At 36.2% G+C, this 19,967-nt stretch overlaps 2 protein-coding genes and 1 non-coding gene across 7 annotated transcripts in view; all 3 read right to left on the bottom strand.

Annotated features, from left to right (window-relative positions):
• The window catches only part of SLC30A6 (solute carrier family 30 member 6), a 38,910-nt gene extending 31,753 nt beyond the window's left edge, over nt 1–7,157 (bottom strand). Inside the window, exons 1-2 of one of the 2 annotated variants that reach the window (XM_020288622.2) lie at nt 6,941–7,157; nt 1,088–1,174 (exon numbers count right to left, since the gene is read on the bottom strand). In XM_020288622.2, coding sequence (XP_020144211.2) covers nt 1,088–1,174; nt 6,941–7,108 — 255 coding nt within the window. In that variant the 5' untranslated portion in view covers nt 7,109–7,157. The remainder of the gene's footprint in view (nt 1–1,087; nt 1,175–6,940) is intronic. The other variant, XM_076000656.1, reaches the window with a different exon arrangement.
• A 3,338-nt stretch (nt 7,158–10,495) lies between these two features.
• On the bottom strand, nt 10,496–10,636 carry LOC142870250 (U4 spliceosomal RNA). The gene has a single exon (XR_012918687.1). It is a non-coding gene; the product is annotated as a U4 spliceosomal RNA (small nuclear RNA).
• A 3,236-nt stretch (nt 10,637–13,872) lies between these two features.
• SPAST (spastin) overlaps nt 13,873–19,967 on the bottom strand; it is a 61,953-nt gene continuing 55,858 nt past the window's right edge. For all 4 annotated transcript variants that reach the window (XM_012788379.3, XM_076000655.1, XM_012788377.3 and 1 more), the window contains 2 exons: nt 19,634–19,674; nt 13,873–14,802 (listed from right to left, as the gene is read on the bottom strand). In XM_012788379.3, the coding sequence (XP_012643833.1) occupies nt 14,680–14,802; nt 19,634–19,674 (164 nt within the window). In that variant the 3' untranslated portion in view covers nt 13,873–14,679. The remainder of the gene's footprint in view (nt 14,803–19,633; nt 19,675–19,967) is intronic.

Genomic DNA, 19,967 nt, shown 5'->3' with positions numbered 1-19,967 from the left:
ACTTAAAATTGAGATAACAAGAAGATATAAGGTCCTGAAAGATGAGCATCTTGAAATGTGAAATCACCAAGAATTATAAGCAGTGAGAAAGGGAGATGAGCCATGGGTATCTCTTAAAATTTTAATTATGATAGAGAATATTGGTACAGCTCGGGTGTTCCTATATCAATTGGTGTGGTGCTGTGGTGTACTGTGCCTCAATAAAGTGCATTGTTAAAGAATTTCCCTTTTACTTCTGTAATATCATTCCTTTCAATCAACATCATATAGCTCTATCTGTTCTCAAGAGACCATGTTAAATGGACTACATATCTAAGAAATACATGCATTCTCTACCCATGGCTCTTTAACATTCTCATTCGGGACATGATAATATTTCCAAATACTAGACTTAGTGAATTCTGACTATAGCCCAAGGTTGTAGGATCGGGAGATACAGTGGTAACAAAGAAAAAGAGCTTCTAGCCTAGTTCACGATGCAAGGCTGGTATCATTGACACTGCTTATAATTATGTTCCATTGAAACTAGTTTTATTTATTTGTAAACTAGTTTTATTAAAACTCATCAAATATTTATTGGGTGCTTATTTTGTACTTCTATAAAAAGGTGAGCAAAATACACACAGTCACTGCCCTCAGAGAGTTTATAATTTAGACAATAATGAGAATGAAAACAGCACAGTCTACATTGTGGCCAAAATGGATAGCAATCATATATTTTTATTAACAGTCTCAAAGCATGATATACTTTTTTCCTGCCTTACATTAAAAATGAGAAAACATGGCTTTAGACCATATCCATTTAATTTTTTAGAAAATTAATAAGAAAAAGCAGTTGAAAAACAATATTTCCTTAAAACACTTTAGAATTAGAATAAAAACTCTGACTAAAGCCTCACTTCCTCCCAACAAAACAGAACAACTGAAAACCAAACAACTGTAATTTTACATTTAAATAATACTTATCCAACATGGAAAAATGAAAACAATGTGATGAGATTTTTCTATTTGCCTTAAAAATGACCTTCTTTCAATATGATAATGTTGTTTATTCAGTAATTAAAATTGAGGTTAAGGAATAACTTACCCTTCGGTCAGCTGCTACAAGTCTAAACTCCTGTAATAACTTGCCAAAAAAGGATCTTTGTGGTTTTCGAAAGAGATGAATTGTCCCCTTGCAAACAAACAAACAAACAATATCAAATCAGCATTTAAGTATCTAATCTTCTTCATAGTTCCTATGATGTGATATAGTAGTAATAACAACTAACATTTACTGAGTACTCAATATATGCCATGCACTTATTCTAGATACTTTACGTGTATTTATCGATTTAACACTCAAAATAATCCTATGTGGTGGAAATAACTTTTAGTAAGTTATCCAAAGTCACAAAACTAGTAAATGGCTGAGCAAGAATTCAAACCCAAGCATTTTAGCTCCAGACCACATTCTTTATTTTTAAATGAATATGGCAATTTGAAACACAAAAGGAAATAGTTTGCCAAATAGTTCTACTGGAAAAAAGATATCACAGTTCACACAATCAAAGATAAATGTATGAAAGTTCTGGCAACTGTTTTAGTAAAACCCCTGAGGTTCTCTACTAGATGTTAAGTCAAAGTATCTGACATCTTAGCTAGTCTCTTGTTCTGTAACCCAGGCTGGAGTACAGTGGCCTGATTGTAATTCACTGTAACCTTGAATTCCTGGGCTCAAGCGATCCTTCTGTCTCAGCCTCCCAAGTAGCTGGGACTATAGGCACGCATCACCACATCAGCTAATTTTTCTATTTGTGGTAGAGATGGGGTTTCCCTCTTGCTCAGGCTGGTCTGGAACTCCTGAGCTCAAGCAATCCTCCTGCCTCAGCCTCCTAAAGGGCTAAGATTACAGGCATGAGCCACCACACCTAGCCTGTATATTATTTTTAAAATAATAAAAATTAGAGTAAGAAGTATAGGAAGGATGCAACATTACCTCTATCAAAATACCATTTATTGAATAGCTCATATTTTCTCCCTCTATTATTGAATACTGCTTTTATCATAAGTTAATTTTGCATATGTACATGAACTATCCTTTCTGATAAGGCTTTCCCACAGGGTTTCCTTGGGTGATAAATCTCTAGTTGCCACTTGGTCTTCTTTCTCATTGGTAACCCTACTTCTAGGCCCTTTCTCTGCTAGACCCATAATGCATACTAGCCAGGGCCATTGGGACTAGCGAGGATGTCAAATACTTTGACTTAACATCTAGTAGAGAACCTCAGGGGTTTTACTAAAACAGTTGCCAGAACTTTCATACGTTTAGCCCGGGCAACAGAGCGAGACTCTGTTTGTTTGAGACTCTGTCTCAAAAAAAAAAGAAGAATTTATGATGTTTACTGGTAATAATGTCAAAAAATTGTGGTTACTAATTTCTTCAGTTATCATTCAAAAATGCTTAATCTTTTATATGATGAAAACATGGCAAGGCCCTATTAATTTTTCTGGTATAGGTTTCCCATAGCAATACTCTATAGCTTTTTTTTTTTTTTTTTTTTAGACAGGGTCTCACTCTGTCACCCGGGCTAGAGTACTATGGCAACATCATAGCTCACCACAACTGCAAACTCCTGGGTTTAAGCAATCCTCCCACCTCGGCTTCCCAAAGGACTAGGATTACAGGTGTGAGCCACCATGCTTGGCCTATAGCTACTTGTAAAGAGAAAATACTGTTATTCCAAAAGTAACTGTTTTCAGGGGGAAAAAAATCCTTCACAATAATTTGATTGCTCAGTGCCATATACTTAAATATTTGGATCTTAACAAAATACTTTCCTAGATGGTAAAAGCCACAAAGTAGTTTGGCTACTAAAGTTGGTTAATTTGACTCTGAAGCCCCAGAAAGCAGTGGAATTGGAGTATTAACAGATTATAAATATAAAAAACCTTCAGATCCAATTCAAGCAGAGGCATGATTTTTCTGCAGAGTTAGCATCTAGGGAACATTAGAGTAGTTGCAAGGAGGGATAACCCATTTCTTCAAAGCTTAGATATGCCATTTGCTACATTACACTGAAACTCAGGAAAGGCAGAAAAAGGTCCAAGCACTAGCACACACACAAAAAAAACAATGGCAGAGTATTGATAATTGTTGATACCAGGTGATGGGTAGAGGGGGGCTCATTATATTATAGTGTCTCTATTTTTGCATATGTTTGACATTTTTCATAATAAAAAATAAAATGATCAAGGCCAGGGCAGGCAGGGGTGACTCACACCTGTAATTCCAACACTCTAGGAAGCCAAGGTAGGTGGGATTGTAGCCTACACAACATAGCAAGACTCCATCTCTACAAATTATAAAAATAAAAAATTTAGCTAGGTGTGGTAGTGTGCACCTGCAGTACCAACTACTTGGGAGGCTGAGGCAAGAGAATCACTTGAGTCCAGGAGTTTGAGGTTGCACTAAGCTATGATGATGCCACTGCATTCTAGTTTGGGCAACACAACCAGACATATAAAAAATATTCTAAACAGTTAAAATAAAGCATCAGAAAAGTGTTATTAATTTTACTATCCAAATAAAGACTAGTGTGTGTGTAATCCTAAGGCTTTGCTAAACTAATATACTTTAAAAGGAACAATTTCCTATTTTGATTTGACATAATAAATGTTAATCTTAATAAACATATACCCTTTTCTTAAAGAATTATGTGTGGGATATTTTGGTCACAAAGATAAAAAATTCTGCCAATATTGTTACCCTTAGATATCTTCTGTTTAACTTCAACCCACTTAAGTAACTTTAAGTTTCAGGTTAAGGCCGGGTTTGGTGGCTCACACCTGTAATACTAGCACTCTGGGAGGCCGAAGCGGGCAGATCGCTCAAGGTCAGGAGTTCAAAACCAGCCTGAGCAAGAGCGAGACCCGATCTCCACTAAAAAAAAAAAAAAAAAGAAAGAAAGAAAGAAAGAAAGAAATTAGCTGGACAACTAAAAATATATATAAAAAATTAGCCAGGCATGGTGGTGCATGCTTGTAATCCCAGCTACTCGGGAGGCTGACGCAGTAGGATTGCTTGAGCCCAGGAGTTTGAGGTTGCTGTGAGCTAGGCTGACGCTACAGCACTCTAGCCTGGGCAACAGAGTGAAACTCTGTCTCAAAAAACAAAGTTTCAGGTTAAGAAAATCAAACAAGGTTTCTAAAAAGTAGAGGACCACTTCAGATGCCATCCTGATATTGAAAACAAAAACAAATTTCTCATGTTCAGATCACTCTTTCCAAAATTATATTGGCTCTCCATTGCTATCAGGATAAACTTTGAATTTTATAACCTGAAATTCCAAGTTTTCAATGACTTACCTTTTCTTTCCAGTCTTATCTCTTACTCCAGATAGAAATCCTCAATTCTAGCTAAACTTATTTACACCTTGTCTCATGATAACCCTACTCTTTTGTGAAAAGGTCAGACCTGTCAAGACCAAGTTCTGCTAGCCCTGTAATACTTCACTTCTTTGTCTCCTCACCTAAATGAAACAAATATTAGATTAAGAGTATTAGACTAAAGCACAAATTGCTCAGTTTCATGTTTTACCTGTTATATGATGTCTTCCTATATTATTTCAAACTGTAGTGTTTTTATGCCACTTAATTTGTAGTTTGCCATAGGACAGTCTTGACCTTACCTTGCATTGTAAGTTAATTTTTAGTAACTTCACTAATGACAAGGGCTATATTTTCTTTACATTTTCTAAGAAAGCACTGTTTTGCCATAGCATATTCTTTTTTTTATTATTATTTTTTTTCATCAAGCTGTGGAAAGAGCATATGCCTAATAATAATCAGTGACTCATAAATTTTTTCCCCATAACCTTTAAAATAAATCTTAAATGCTATTTCCTTGTATTACTAATACTGTTTGAAGCATAGAAATTTAGTGCCATAGTTTATTCAGTGTTTATAAAACAGATATTTATTTAAAACTTTCTCTGAGCCAGGCACTATACAAGGCTCTGGGAATACCAGAGTGAAATATTTGCATCCTGTTCTCAATGAGCTTATAGTCTAGGTAGTGAGAAAGACAAGTACATACACAATTTTAACATAGTCTGGTAAAGGCTACAGATCTTATTAGCTATAGGCACAAGGGATCTAAATTTAACTTTATTAAATTAGGGCTGTGAGTTAATGGTTAAAAACCTCTGAATGTTAAGTTTCTTATCCTTTTACCTTCAAAACCCTTCAGGAGTGTCTTAGGCAAGTTAGGTTTTTATGTTATGTATACATTTTGCAAAGATTTCTTTATGTAATAAATTGTTGCTTACACGTGTATATCTGTGTTTTTTTGTGTGTGTATATATGGGTGTATATATATATATATATACACATATATAAATAAACCAGCACACAATGTATCATCAGAGCACAAAGGAGAAGTACCTAACAGGATACTGGGACATCATGGGGGAAAGGCTCAAGAAAAAGAATTATGGGGCCAGATATAGTGGCTCATGCCTGTAATCTTAGTCCTTTGGGAGGCCAAGGCAGAACAATCCCTTGAGGCAAGGTGTTTGAGATCAGCCTGAGCAAAAGCAAGACCCTGTCTCCACACAAAATAGAAAAATTAGCTGGGCATGGAAGGCTCAGGCAAGAGGATCGCTTGAGCCTAGGAGTGTGAGATACAGGACAATTTGGGCAGATGGAATACTATATACAATAGGTGCAAAAGCCCAATTCATACATCATGATTTGCAAGCTGTTCACTATGGCTGGAATATGCATGTTGTGTATGTGTATATGTAAAAAAGAGGCTGTTAAGGTAAGAAGCTTGACTATGGATGGCTTTGTATGCCATGTTAAACAGTTAGGACTATCTTGAGTGCTACATAAAATAAAAATGAGAAATTTTAAGCAGGGGAGTGATGTGGTCAAATTTTAGAAATATAACTCTGGCTACACAATAATTAATGTTTCGAAAAGCACAGCTAAAGGCTATTTGGTTGCTGGCCAAAAAAAAGATAAATGTTTACCCATTTTTTGTGTGCAAAAAGATCACAGAAAATTTACAAAAGACAAAGTGTGTGAATAAGACTTTTTTTCACAATATGCACTTAAAAAAAACTCAATATAGTGAAAACAGCTTGGGCACAAATATGTAGTCTCTTTCTCATCTGCCATCTATCAATAAATGCTCCATGAATTTTTCTGATAAATCCATTTTCAAAAGACACACACAACTTTGACATCTGAAATCCTAACCAACTGCTTATCTTTAGATAAAATTCACAGAGCTATATACTTGATTTCTAAAAGCATAAAATGACTAATTCCTTTAAGAAAATTTAGAGATCACAAATCTCAATAATCGTAACGTCTACGGGGATCTTCCATTAGTTTCTACAAACGCAGAAATAAAGCAGCAATAAGACATTCTACCAACATCTTGACTTTCTGTAGTCACTGCCCTTATGAAAACTGCTGCCCTATCAGGCCACCTGCTATTCAGTCAAGCCAAGTTGTAGAGTGGGGAGTTTGCCTTAAAACCTACTAATAACCTTATTTCCGCTGGCGTATTGTCACTGCTCTAAGAATCACCATGATAGTCGTCGCTGTATACTTGTTTTCAGATTGTTTGCTGGAGATGCGGACGCTGACGCTGACAAAGACTACGTGAAGGAAATCTCGACAGGGGGAAGTCATAAACTGACCAGGACCTGAAAGCTCGCCTGTAGCGGGGCCAGGTTCCCGGGCGCCAAAGGCACAGGGTGAGAGACCGAAAGGGATCAGAGCTCTGAGGGGAACCTTTCGAGTGACAGCCACCTCTCCTGAGGGGCCCGACCGCAACTCCGATGACCCATTCTTTGGACGGCTGAGGGACTTCAAGGTCCCTTCGGAACCAGAGATGACAAGACGAACCTCCTAGAACAGAAACCCTTATCCGCCCTAGCCAACTCACCATGATAAGGAGCAGCACAACTCCCGCCGGAAGACGCTCTGGGAGCTCGTTTTTTTTCTCAGAACGGAAGGGGTGGGGCAACAGAAGCCGATTGGCTGTGAGGGATGCGTGAGCGGAAGTGCGTGCCTGGCTTCCGGGTCCCGCCCCCCTTCCCGGCTGCCCCTGCATTGTTTAGAGGCAAGGCGGCCTCTAGAGCCGTGTTGAAGGTTGGTACGGGATTGAAGCGTTGAGGCCAATGGATAGGAGCGATTAGGGTTTATTTGTAATGTTAGAAGAATTTCGTTGAGTGCTGCAGCTCTTTTACCTGTATTGTGTGATTTAACCTTATGAAATAGGTAGTATTTACGCTTTACAAGTGAGGAAGGAGGAAGATTAAGAAACTTGCCTCGAGTTATACATCTGGTTTACCTTAGCAGAATTTGAAATTGAACTAATTGCAGAGTACTGTGGTCTACTTACTAAGATACTATTTTGATTCTCTATAAAATTTGTTATACAAGTAATGTTAATTATAGAAAACTTGGGAGAAAACCCAGCATTCTGACTGAATTTGGAACACATGCGTATGTCAGGTACTGGTCTTGTGAAAATTATATTCTAATAAGAAGGGACAAAAGCAGGAAGAAAAAAAATTTTTTTTTTGAGACAAGAGTCTCGGTCTGTTGCCCAGGCTAGAATGAGTGCGGTGGCGTCAGCCTAGCTCACAGCAACCTCAAACTCCTGGGCTCAAGCCATCCTTCTGCCTCAGCCTCCCAAGTGGTTGGGATTACAGGCATGCGCCACCATGCCCGGCTAATTTTTTCTATATTTTTTTAGTTGTCCAGCTAATTTCTTCCTAATTTTTTAGTAGAGACAGGGTCTTGCTCTTGCTCAGGCTGGTCTCGAACTCCCGAGCTCAAACAGTCCTCCCCCCCTCGGCCTCCTAGAGTGCTAAGATTACAGGCGTGAGCCACCACACCCGGCCCTGACAAAATCAATATTTTAAGTAAAAAGACAAAATACCAAGTCAGTCAATAATCAGTTTCTTTAATTGGTATGTTGAGGCTTCAAAGTAAAATTCTAAGTGCAAGACAGGCTCTCTTAAAGATTTTGAAACCTACCCTCCTTGCAGTTTTCTCTGTCTATTCAGCTATATCTAATGTAAATGAGACACCTTTTCTTCAGAGTTTTCTTAAGAAAAACAAAATTACATTGTAAACATCTTAGGCCAGAAGTCAGATTTATAGAATTTAAATAGAAACCCAGCTCTAGAGACAAAACTCTAGCTTAGGAAAATTAAAGATTTAATTCTAATTAAAATCAATAGGGATACAGGCAAAAAAATTGCTACAGAAATCAGGATTTTGTTAGATACTTAATGTCCTGGACTACAGATCTGTACCAACTAATTCAATTAATTGTTTCCTCCTCAGATGTTGAAAATGTTTTACACCAGCAGGGTAGAAAAGAAGATGTAAATAACTCAGCTGTGTAAACTTTTGAAAATAAAAGTAGAAAATTTAAGGGAGGATTTACCAAAGATTCAAAGTTGTAAACTAGACACAAATGGAAAATAGACATCAGGAAATTTTGAAAATATTTGAAGCACTGAGAAAGTTGAAGTAAAGATGGAAGGAGAGTGCAAAAAATTTTGTTTTCCTTGAAACATTAAAGTTATGTTGCTAACCTGCTGTCCCATCACCCCCCAAAACATTAATGTATATTCTGAACAAACAAGGACATATTTCTAATAACCACAATACAACCATCAAAATCAGAAAATTAATATTGATACATTATTGTCATCTAGTCCTGAGACTCCATTCAAGTGTTGTCAGTTGTTGCAATAACATTTTATAGCAGAAGGAACTAGTCCTGAATCACAAGTTGCATTTAGTTGTCATTCTATTTAAGCTCCTTCAGTCTGGAACACCTCCTTAGTTTTTTCTTGGCTTTCAGGACATTGACACTTTTGAAGATTACATGCAGTTATTTTATTTTGTAGAATGCCCCTGGAGTCTATTCAGGTTATGCATCTTTTGACAGGAACACCACAGAAATGATATTGCATTCTTCTCATTGGGTTAAATGAGATCATGAGGGTGGGACCCTTATGATGGGATTAGTGTCCTTAGAAGAGACACCAGGCTGGATGTGGTTGTTCATGCCTGTAATTCTAGCACTTTGGGAAGCTGAGGCAAGAGGATCACTGTAGGCCAGGAATTCAAGACCAGCCTGGGCAACAGCAAGAGTTCTAGACACTGTCTCTACAAAAAAATAAAATTAAAAACAAATTAGCCAGGCATGGTTGCATGTGCATGTAGTCCCAGCTACTCAGGAGACTGAGGTGGGAAGGCTTGAGCCCAGAAGTTTGAGGCTGCAGTGAGATATCACGTCACTGCACTCCAGCCTGTGTGACAGAGTGAGAATCTGTATAGTGGGGGAGGGGGAAGAAGAGACATTAGAGGGCTTGCTCTGTTTCTGCCATATAAGTACACAGGGAGAAGGTGGCCATCTGTAAGCCAGGAAGAGAGCCCTAAACAGAAACCAAATTAGCCATACTTTAATTTTGGAGTTCCTCCAGAACTGTGAGAATACATTTATTGTTGGCATTTTGTAATGGCAGCCCAAGCAGACTAAAACAGTGAGGAATTTGGAAGGCAAGCTCCAGGGCCTTCTCAGTGGAATATATGTAGGTGGATGCATACCTACATATGTTCACACATTTATATTTCTTCATTTTTTTTATAGATTTTTAAACTATGAATTTACTTAAATCCATTTCCAGCCCAACTCTACAGGTTTTCTCCATTTGTGTATTCATACCTCAGGGGTTTTACTAAAACAGTTGCCAGAACTTTCATACATTTATCTTTGATTGTGTGAACTGTGATATCTTTTTTCCAGTAGAACTATTTGGCAAACTATTTCCTTTTGTGTTTCAAATTGCCATATTCATTTAAAAATAAAGAATGTGGTCTGGAGCTAAAATGCTTGGGTTTGAATTCTTGCTCAGCCATTTACTAGTTTTGTGACTTTGGATAACTTACTAAAAGTTATTTCCACTAAGTTATCTCTACTATTTCTAGTAGAGATGGGGTCTCATTCTTGCTCAGGCTGGTTTTGAACTCCTGACCTTGAGCGATTGGCCAGCTTCAGCCTCCCAGAGTGCTAGGATTACAGGCATGAGCCACCATGCCCAGCCAGATGTGATCTTTGTTATATTTTTCTTGGGGTTCACTGAACTTGTATCTGTAAGTTGATGTCTTTCAACAAATTTGAGAAAATTTGGGGCATTATTGCTTCAAATATTTCTCTTGCCCCATTCTCTTCCTTTACCTCAAATTACAGGAACATTAAACTGATAATGTCCCACAGGTCTCAAACATCTATTTTTTTTTCTCTCTATGCTTTGGTATGATAATTTTATTGGTTTGTATTGCAGTTTACTGTCCTCTACTGTGTCCAGTTTACTGCTAAGTCCATCCAGTGAAAATTTTAATTTCAGATACTGTATTTTTCACTTCAAATTGCTATTTTTCATTGAGACTTTCCATTGTTTTTTTTAATATTTAGTCTCCATAGAGCCTATCAAAAATTGCCAATGCTGACTATATCGCAAGTCATCACACTGGGGTATTGGGAAAAGTTTTCAATTAGCAATAATCATGTATTGGATAAATCACACTGGCTACAACATTCCCACTATGCAAAGCTACCATTGGGTTTTTCATTTCTATTCTCTGCTGAAAATCCCAATCTGTTCATCCACTATCTCTTTAACATATTTTATTTATTTTTGAGATGGAGTCTCACTGTTGCTCAAGCTAGTATGCAATGGCATCATCGCAGTTCACTGCAACTTCAAACTCCGGGCTCAAGGGATCCTCCCGCCTGCACCCCCACGTTCAGATAATTTTTCTGTTTTAGTAGAGACAGGGTCTCACTCTTGCTCAGGCTGGTCTCAAACTCCTGAGCTCAAGCAATCCTCCTGCCTTGGTGTCCCCAGAGTGCTAGGATTACAGGCATGAGCCATCATGCCCGGCCACATAATATTTTAAAGCTATTTTAAAATCACTCTCACAGGGGTCATTGGTGCATCTGCTTCTGTGTATTTTCTATCAATTATGGTATAATAACAATTTTTTATCAGGGAAATTGATACAAAAGGATCACAAGTTTTCTTTGTATGCTTACTAATTGTTTATTGTGTACTGAACTTTGGGGATAGATATGTTTTGAAGACTTTGGATTGTTTTTTTCTAGATGTTTTGTTCTGGCTTTAAATTACAAATGGATAATCTTGATGCTGTGATTTAAGCTTTGTTACAGTGAGTTTCTTTCCATTTTGCCCTTAGTGCTAAAACACAGCCCTCAGTTGTAGGATGCTGTCATTCCTCAAGGCATGGTCCTTTTTGGGTTTCAATGGGAAACAGAAAGTGTTTACTCAGCCACTCTTAGTGGATCTTTAATTTCAAACTCTGCCCTTGAGCAGTTGCAATCTCTGCTCAGTTCAACTACTTCTGCTGGGTTCCTTTGAATATCACACTGCATGGGGACATCTTGGAATCCACTAAGGATTTGAAAGGAATATGTAAGGGTGATTTGGGCCTTACTTTCTGAGGTACTCTCCTTCCCAAAATTTCCCTTCTAATTTTCAGTTCTAGAAGGCCCAAATGACTCCTCAGCCCAGCAAGACTGCCATATTCTGCTTGAGTTCTATTTCCAAAGTGAGCTGTACAAACTGGAAACTGCCCTATGGTTTGCAGCTGGTTAATGTGGATGTCTCCTACTGCAGGATTTTGTGCAGTTTCTGCCTGGTTTTGATTGCTTTCTAGAGCCTTCTAATCATTGCTTTCTATCTATATTTTGTTCGGAGTGTATAATTGTTATTGACAACAGTTAGTCCAATATAAGCTACTCCTTCATTATCATACTGCAACCCCTGAAATCTCAAAAGTTTTAGAGTAAAAAATTAAAGGCAAAATATATTTTATCATTTATTTCCAATCCATTAGGGAAAAACCTACTTTATGCAGCTGTACTCTTTAATTCATTTCTTCCAGAAAAAAGTACAAAAGACCAGACTAAAATTGAGACAAACATTTAAAGGAAAACTCCTTCGACTCTGAGTTTAAAAACAAACTATAAATGGTTCATTTTACCAAAAGAATTACCTTTTGTACAAAATATAAAGAATTTTACACTATAAACAAAGACTGCTGTAGCCATACTTAAATTAGAATTCTATTATCTTCTTTTCCTCCAATTCTTCTTGAGCACGAAGCATATTTCCAAGTCAGAAATCCAATAACCTCAATGGGCAGACTATCTCAGAGTAAGCTTTTACTTTTAGTATATCTGGGAGGACAGTACTGATTCCTTCCCTTGGCTCAAAGTCCAGTACATATCAGCAAGTTCTAATTTAGTTTACAAAACTCTGCCACATTAACATGAAGAGCACTCTAACGCTTAATGTTTAAGCAATATCTTCTAGGAAGTAATATAATAGAACTCAACACAAAATCTAAAAGGTCACAATCTAGGTCAATATTAATTCAGAAAACCTCAACAACTTCTATCTTTATTGAAAAAGACCAAACCAATCTCTTATCTACTAAATCATCATTCTATTTTCATGGCCCTTCTCTGATAGAAATACAGCTTAAAATAAAACTCAGTCATAGTAAGTCATAGAAAATAGTTCTCTAGCACTAGCTGAATTCCAGACTTGATCAGGAAAGTAAAGTAACTTCTATACAGCAATATAATTTTCTGATTCAATATTTATAACTTTTATATCTTTTAACATTTGAAATCTTTGTTATCCAAAAACTTTCCCAATGGAATAATCATGATAATTTTAAAGGAGATATTTTAAAAGTTAAGCTGGAACCCCATAGTTCTTTACTATGATTAGCTAGTTATCTAAATATCAATAATCTTAATCCCTTTCTAAATGAAAACAAAATGCAATTTTATGGGCTTTCTTAAAAATATTTTAATTTGAAATTTCCCCCAATTCTTTTCACATATACTTAACTACCACCTTTCATTATCAATATTTTCTAACTGATGCTTTAATGTTTGATATCTTAAAAAGATACTACCCATATAAAATATGCATAGCTCTGGTTTAAAATGTTTTCCTGTTGATCTCAACTCTCATTTTTTATTATGCAGGGAGTTCTAAAGTCATGATTAAAAGAGACATCATTCAAATTATGGCTACAAACAGTGTATGATCTTAAGAAATTATATGTCTTCTACAAGAGCAAGAGTAAAATTAAGAATAATTTATGTCTTTATTATAAAATTCTTATCTATTTGGGGCAAAGTTTTCATTTTAATGTATTCTCTCAAAACCAAATAAATCTTTCCTAAATGAAAAATCTTTGTTATTTCTACAAATTATTCTTTCCATCCAAGAGATTTTACATAGCATCATTTAAGCACCAAAGAAAAATTCTGTAAACAAACTTTTAACCAGTAAACTAAGGGCAAATATCCATTTGCCTTTATTACAATATTTAAAAGGCCATGACATGAGTCTACTTCCTACAATGACATTTTATAATAAAAATCCAGGCATATTTATACAAACAAGAAACAGAATTACTGTACATTTTTGGGGAACAAAAGGCAGATCGACAGACTAGAACTTTTTAGTTAATAAAGAGAGCACAAGAAACCTATAAAATGTATGCAATGTATAAAAATTCAGTATTTTTTTAAAGTTTCATTGAAGGGATTAATAATTATTAGGAATAAAAGATGGTATTTCCACTGGCTTCTCATTATCCTGTAAACAGTAAGAAAGTAATAAGCAATAAATTAGAAATGTCTTAGCTCCAAGTATTTCCCTTCTCTCACACTGGAATCAGTTTTAGAGCAATATTAGAATAATTCTAGCAGAAAATAAATTCCATCAGAAATAAGTTAACAGTCTACAGTAGATTTTTGACAAATATATTAGAAAAAATACTGCAGGTCACATGAAGACTGATTTACACATGTTATACGATAGAGTAGCTCAAACCTTCAAACCTTGTCTATTCTACCAGATTTGTGTTGTTGCTATTATATTGCTTTCTAAATTGTTTGGTAGCAAGGTAATAGAAAAATAAGAAGTGAAAAGAACACAACAATTGTATGATGTCTGTAGATTTATGAAGAAAAAACCCTCAACATAACTTTTTCCTATTACTGTTACGTAGAAAAAAGTTTCATTTGGCACACTGAATTTATTTAAAAAAACAAAAAACAAACAAAAAAGAAACTTAAGAGTGTTTGGCATTCCAATCACCCATGGTTAAGACAACAGTGGGAAAGAAAAGTAGGAAAAATTACTATTTTAAGAAAAACACCAGAAGACGAACAACCAAAGCCTCTTATGTCTTCTACCATTCACTGTCTCTGGAATACTTTCATCTGCAACATGATATACAAATTATTATTTACATTATGATTATAACAGTAAAGAAGACCAGAATCAGTTTGTGTTGTGCTCTAACTTACAGTGCTCATTAGGATAACCATGACCATCAAGGCAAGAAAGCCTTAAACAAGAAAATATTTCATTCGCATTGTATATTTTATTTAAATTTGTTTTCTGGTTCAAGTTTGGTGCACAAATATGTAAGACTTTGCAAAATCCTGTAAACTTAGGCTGCGATTCTGTAGCTGATAACTGTTCACTGAAGACTGTGAGTTTCTCTCTTGTTAAGTAAAATGTTCTGCAGGCTAACAAAGGTATATCCTCAAACGGTAGTATCTCCAAAGTCCTTGTTCCAACGTATGTACGCTTCTAAGGTTTGAGGGCTCACGCTGCGTTTTATCTTTTTCAAGGATTCAGTGAAGTCAGATAATCGAATATTTCTCATCTAGATTTTTAAAAAACACATCACGATATAAATGATGAACATGTATACAATGGTTAACTCAATGACAGATTATAGTAATGGTGCTGTTGTTTATTAATGTTATAATATATGTAAATATATTCCTAGAAAGTCATGCCAATCATTTAAATAGATTCTCTGTATTATTATATAAGTTTGCTATATAAGAAACCTTAGTGCTATACTACTTTTATTACTTGTGTTTAGTTTCATAGTAATAACATTTCAAAGTATAATATTTTTCTAGTATAAAAACAAAACACACTCCTTATAAAAACATTGACAAGGCTGGGAGTGGTGGCTCACGCCTGTAATTCTAGCACTCTGGAAGGCCGAGGCGGGAGGAGGATCATTTGAGCTCAGGAGTTCAAGACCAGCCTGAGCAAGAGCAAGACCTTGTCTCTACTATAAATAGAAAGAAATTAGCCAAACAACTAAAAATATATAGGAAAAATTAGCCAGGCACAGTGGCATATGCCTGTAGTCCCAGATATCCAGGAGACTGAAGCAGTAGGATTGCTTGAGCCAGGAGTTTGAGGTTGCTGTGAGCTAGGCTGACGCCACAGCACTTAAAAAAAAAAAAAGTTAACAAAACACAGGCAAGTACCATGTTTCCCCGAAAATAAGACCTACCCATAAAATAAGTCCTAGCGGGATTTCTAAGCATTTGCGCAATTTAAGCCCTACCCCAAAAATAAGACCTAGTGATGGGCGTGGCTACGTAGCATATCTGTACAACTCATGCATTTCGTTGGGGAGTGGTAAAGAAGATGAGCAGCCCTTCTCATCTGCCCCGTGAGAGCTCTACTGCTCGACATGAGAGACTGGGGCCAATTATTCTAAAGGAAATGGAGTCTCAAGAAATTCAGGATGTAATTTGCAGTTTGAAGAGTTATGATGATGTTCCAGAAGAAGAAGACTTAACTATATTTGAATAAATGTAGATTGTTGTACCATACGTAAAAAAAAAATAACACATCCCCTGAAAATAAGCCCTAGGATGTCTTCCTGAGGAAAAATAAATATAAGACTCTGTCTTATTTTCAGGGAAACACGGTAGAAAAAAGAATCACAGTTCCACTGCCCATATATACAACCATTATCTGAATTATTTCCTTCCAATGTTTTTTCTATGTATACTTTCAATAAATTTTGCTTTATCAAGTCTCATCACAAGCATACTCTGGCTAAATTCATACTAGGGTGTATTAGAAAGGAAAGGGAAGTTTACAACAAATGCATGGAACTTTAAAGGAAATGTTGCTCTTTAACTACAACATATAGGATGCTTATATCTGAAATTTTCTACAGTTCTAATATGGCTTATGCAGTTTATATTAATTTGGTCTTATTTTCTAACATTTTTAATTGCTTTTGGAAATGTTGATTAAAACAATGCTAAGTTAATAAATATGTATATTTACCTAAGTATTTTTAAATGCAAAATGGAGTTTGGTACAAAATGGCCCATGTTAAAAACATTAGTAGCATATATCTGTATATCTGGCCCAAAAATAAGAAGTTGAAGAATTTTAGACAAAATTTCAACAACTGGTATTTTCTATATTTTTTATTACTCTTATAAAACCCAATTGAACTACTTCAATCATCTTTGGTATCTCATGAGTATAGATTAAAAATCACCTATACTTATAAACTAATCTGAAAAAGCTTAGCCATAAAGAAAAAAGACATATAGTTACCACACAAACACTATGTGAACTCTGTTTCCTCCTTTTTTCTTTCTTTTTTTTTTGAAACAGAGTCTTGCTCTGTCACCCAGGCTAGAGTGCAGTAGTGTCATCATAGTTCACTGCAACTTCAAACTTCAGGGCTCAATTTAGTTTCCTGCCTCAGCCTCCCAAGTAGCTAGGACTACAGGCACCAGCCACCATACCTGGCTAAATTTTCTATTTTTTTATAGAGATACCGGTCTCTTGCTAAGGCTGGTCTCAGATTCCTGGCCTCAAGTGATCCTCCAACCTTGGCCTCCCAGAGTGTTAGGATTACAGGCATGCGTGACTGCACCCAGCCTGTTTCTTATTTAACTGTAAAACACATACTGGCTCTTCCTAAAGCCCAAAGTGTAGAAGAATGATGAATGTAATGTGGGTATTATCTATGACATTACTGAATAAAATCTGTTATAGAAATTAAGGTTTTAAAAACTTTTGATGAAATTCCCATCCCATTTAAGTATATAGTTTGGTGTATGTATATATATGAAATTTATATATGATATTTTAAAGTTAGTAAGAGACTAATGGTATGTAACAGGAAAAAGCAACTGGTAGTTCAGTAAGGAATAAAAATAGCAAAGATGTTTTATCAAAACAAAATGATAAAGTAGTTAGTAAGATTAATTTAGATACAAACTATGCTTGAAAAATGAAGTATAATATATCCCAAATCTATAACCTGTAATTTTAGTACTATTCCTTAAGAACAGAAATTCCAACCCAATTATTTGAATTTCTATTATTATAAGCTTTATATAAAAGAAAAATTGGGTTCTTCTTTTTTCTGCTGCTTCTCCCTTTTTTTTTTTTTATAGATAAAAGAGTCTCACTCTGTTCCCCAGGCTAGAGTGCAGTGGCAACACCATAGCTCACAACCTCAAAATCCTGGCCTCAAGTGATCCTCCTGCCTCAACCTCCCAAGTAGGTGGGACTATAGGGATACGCCACCACACCTGACTTATTTTTTTCTGTAGAGATGGGGTCTCGCTTTGGTGCTCTGGCTGGTCTTGATAGCCTCAAGCAATCCTCTTGCCTCAACTTCTCAAAGTGCTAGGATTACAGGTGTGAGTCACTGTGCCCAGCCAATTTGGGGTTTTTCTTATTTAAATTTGTGTATATACACTGGTACCTGACAATACACTTAGTTATGAAAGTCATACCAAATAATGGATACATAAAATTCTAGAAGACAATTTTACAGACCAAACTACTTACTTGTGTTTACCTCTCATCCCATAAATGGGAATGACAGAATGGGTTTCCTTAATCTCTATAATGCCACTATTGAGTTTTCTGTATTTTAAAATTACTTAATAGACTCTTATATAGCATTTAGTATGTACCATACTATTTTCAGTGTTGTTTTTTTTTTGAGACAGAGTCTCATTCTGTTGCCCAGGCTAGAGTGCATCAGCCTAACTCACAGCAACCTCAAACTCCTGGGCTCAAGCAATCCTTCTGTCTCAGCCACCCAAGTAGCTGGGTCTACAGGCATGCACTCCCATACCCAGCTAATTTTTTATATATATATATTTATTTTTAGTTGGCCAATCCAATTAATTTCTTTCTATTGATAGTAGAGACGGGGTCTCGCTCTTGCTCAGGCTGGCTTTGAACTCCTGACCTTGAGTGATCCTCCCACCTCGGCCTCCCAGAGTGCTAGGATTACAGGTGTGAGGCACCGTGCCCGGCCTCTCCCCTATACTTTAAATCATCTCTAGATTATTTGTAATGTCTTATTCAATTTAAATACTGCAGAAATACCATGTTTCCCCGAAAATAAGACAAGGTCTTATATTTATTTTTCCTTAAGAAGACACCCTAGGACTTATTTTCAGGGGATGTGTTATGTTTCCCTCAAAGCCTCAGCTTGCAGCACACACAGGATGGCCAGGACCTGACAGGGGGAGCCAGTGTTGGTGGGGCTGCCCGCACCTTTCCGGTCACCTCTGGGATAGTAGCTGTCACAATGGGGCAGATGAGAAGGGCTGCTCATCTTCTTTACAGCTCTGCGATGAAATGCATGGGTTGTGCAGATATGCTGCATAGCCATGCCCATCACTAGGTCTTATTTTTGGGGTAGGGCTTAAATTGCGCAAATGCTTAGAAATCCTGCTAGGGTTTATTTTATGGGTAGGTCTTATTTTCGGGGAAACATGGTAAATAGTTGTTATACTATATTGTTTGGGGAACAATGGCAAGGAAAAAAGCCTATACATGTTCAGTATAGACCCTTTTTTCTCCCCTGAATATTTTCTATTTGCAGTTGATTGAATCCAAGAATGTGGAACTCACACATGTGGAGGGCCAGATGTAATTCAAGCCAGATTTCAAAAGTTTGTTCATATAGCTTATGACCATTCTGTAAATCCAATTTTATATTTTGAATGTAATTTTTTTTCAAAAGATATGCTTCAGCATCTCATAAGGGGGCCTTATTGAGAAAATGTAATAAATTATATTACAATGGTAACTATATTGCTTTTATAAGGAGAAAATAAAGATTACTGAAAAGCTAACAAAATAGAACATTAAAGGGTTAATTTATAACATGAAATCCAGCCTGGGCATGGTGGCTTACACCTGTAATCTTAGCACTCTGGGAGGCCAGGGCAGGAGGATTGCTTGAGATCAGGAGTTCGAGACCAGCCTGGGCAAGAGTGAGATCCCATCTCTACAAAAAGTAGAAAAAATTAGCTGGGTGTGGTGGCACCAGCTACTCTGGAGGCTGAGGCAGCAGGACTGCTTGAGCCCAGGAGTTTGAGGTTGCAGTGAAGCACTAGGCAGGATGACAGAGCGTGACTGTCTCTAAAAGAAAAAAAAAATCCTCAAGTTTCCTAAATTTTCTTCTGTTTAATATTTATATGATATGATAGACAATGACTGCGTATATTATTTTGTCCATCACCAAGGAACATAAGACATTAATTTCACAAGCTACCATATTTTGAAATGAAGCAAAGTTAATTCTTTCTAGTTTCTAATTAAATAAACTAGAAAAATCCACATAAAAATATAAGTCTTACAATATAGAGGGATCAAAACAAAGAAAAGATAATTGTAAAACAGTATACCTCATTGGCAGACATATTCTTCACCTGTTCTGGTTTCAGTTCTATAAAATACAAATTTAAATTGCTGAGGGGCAAAACCACATACAATGAACTAAAAGTATATGTTCAATATAAATCATTACATGAAAAGAAAGAAACACAAATTAATATTGAGAGCACATATAATTTATGAACAGTTAGAATAATATTCCTTCTTAGGAGTAACTGGGAAGTAGTCGATGTCGTACATATTGCCCAAGAACAATAGTTTACTATTTGGAATTTGAAAGTGAACTTAAAAGAATACAACTTATTCTCTACAAAAGGCATTAGTTCATCTTTTCTTAATACAAAA

Source organism: Microcebus murinus, chromosome 3 (genome assembly GCF_040939455.1).
Source record: "Microcebus murinus isolate Inina chromosome 3, M.murinus_Inina_mat1.0, whole genome shotgun sequence".
NCBI lineage: Eukaryota > Metazoa > Chordata > Mammalia > Primates > Cheirogaleidae > Microcebus > Microcebus murinus.
The sequence above is the reverse complement of the archived record's forward strand: the minus strand, read 5'-3'. Positions and strand labels throughout refer to the sequence as shown.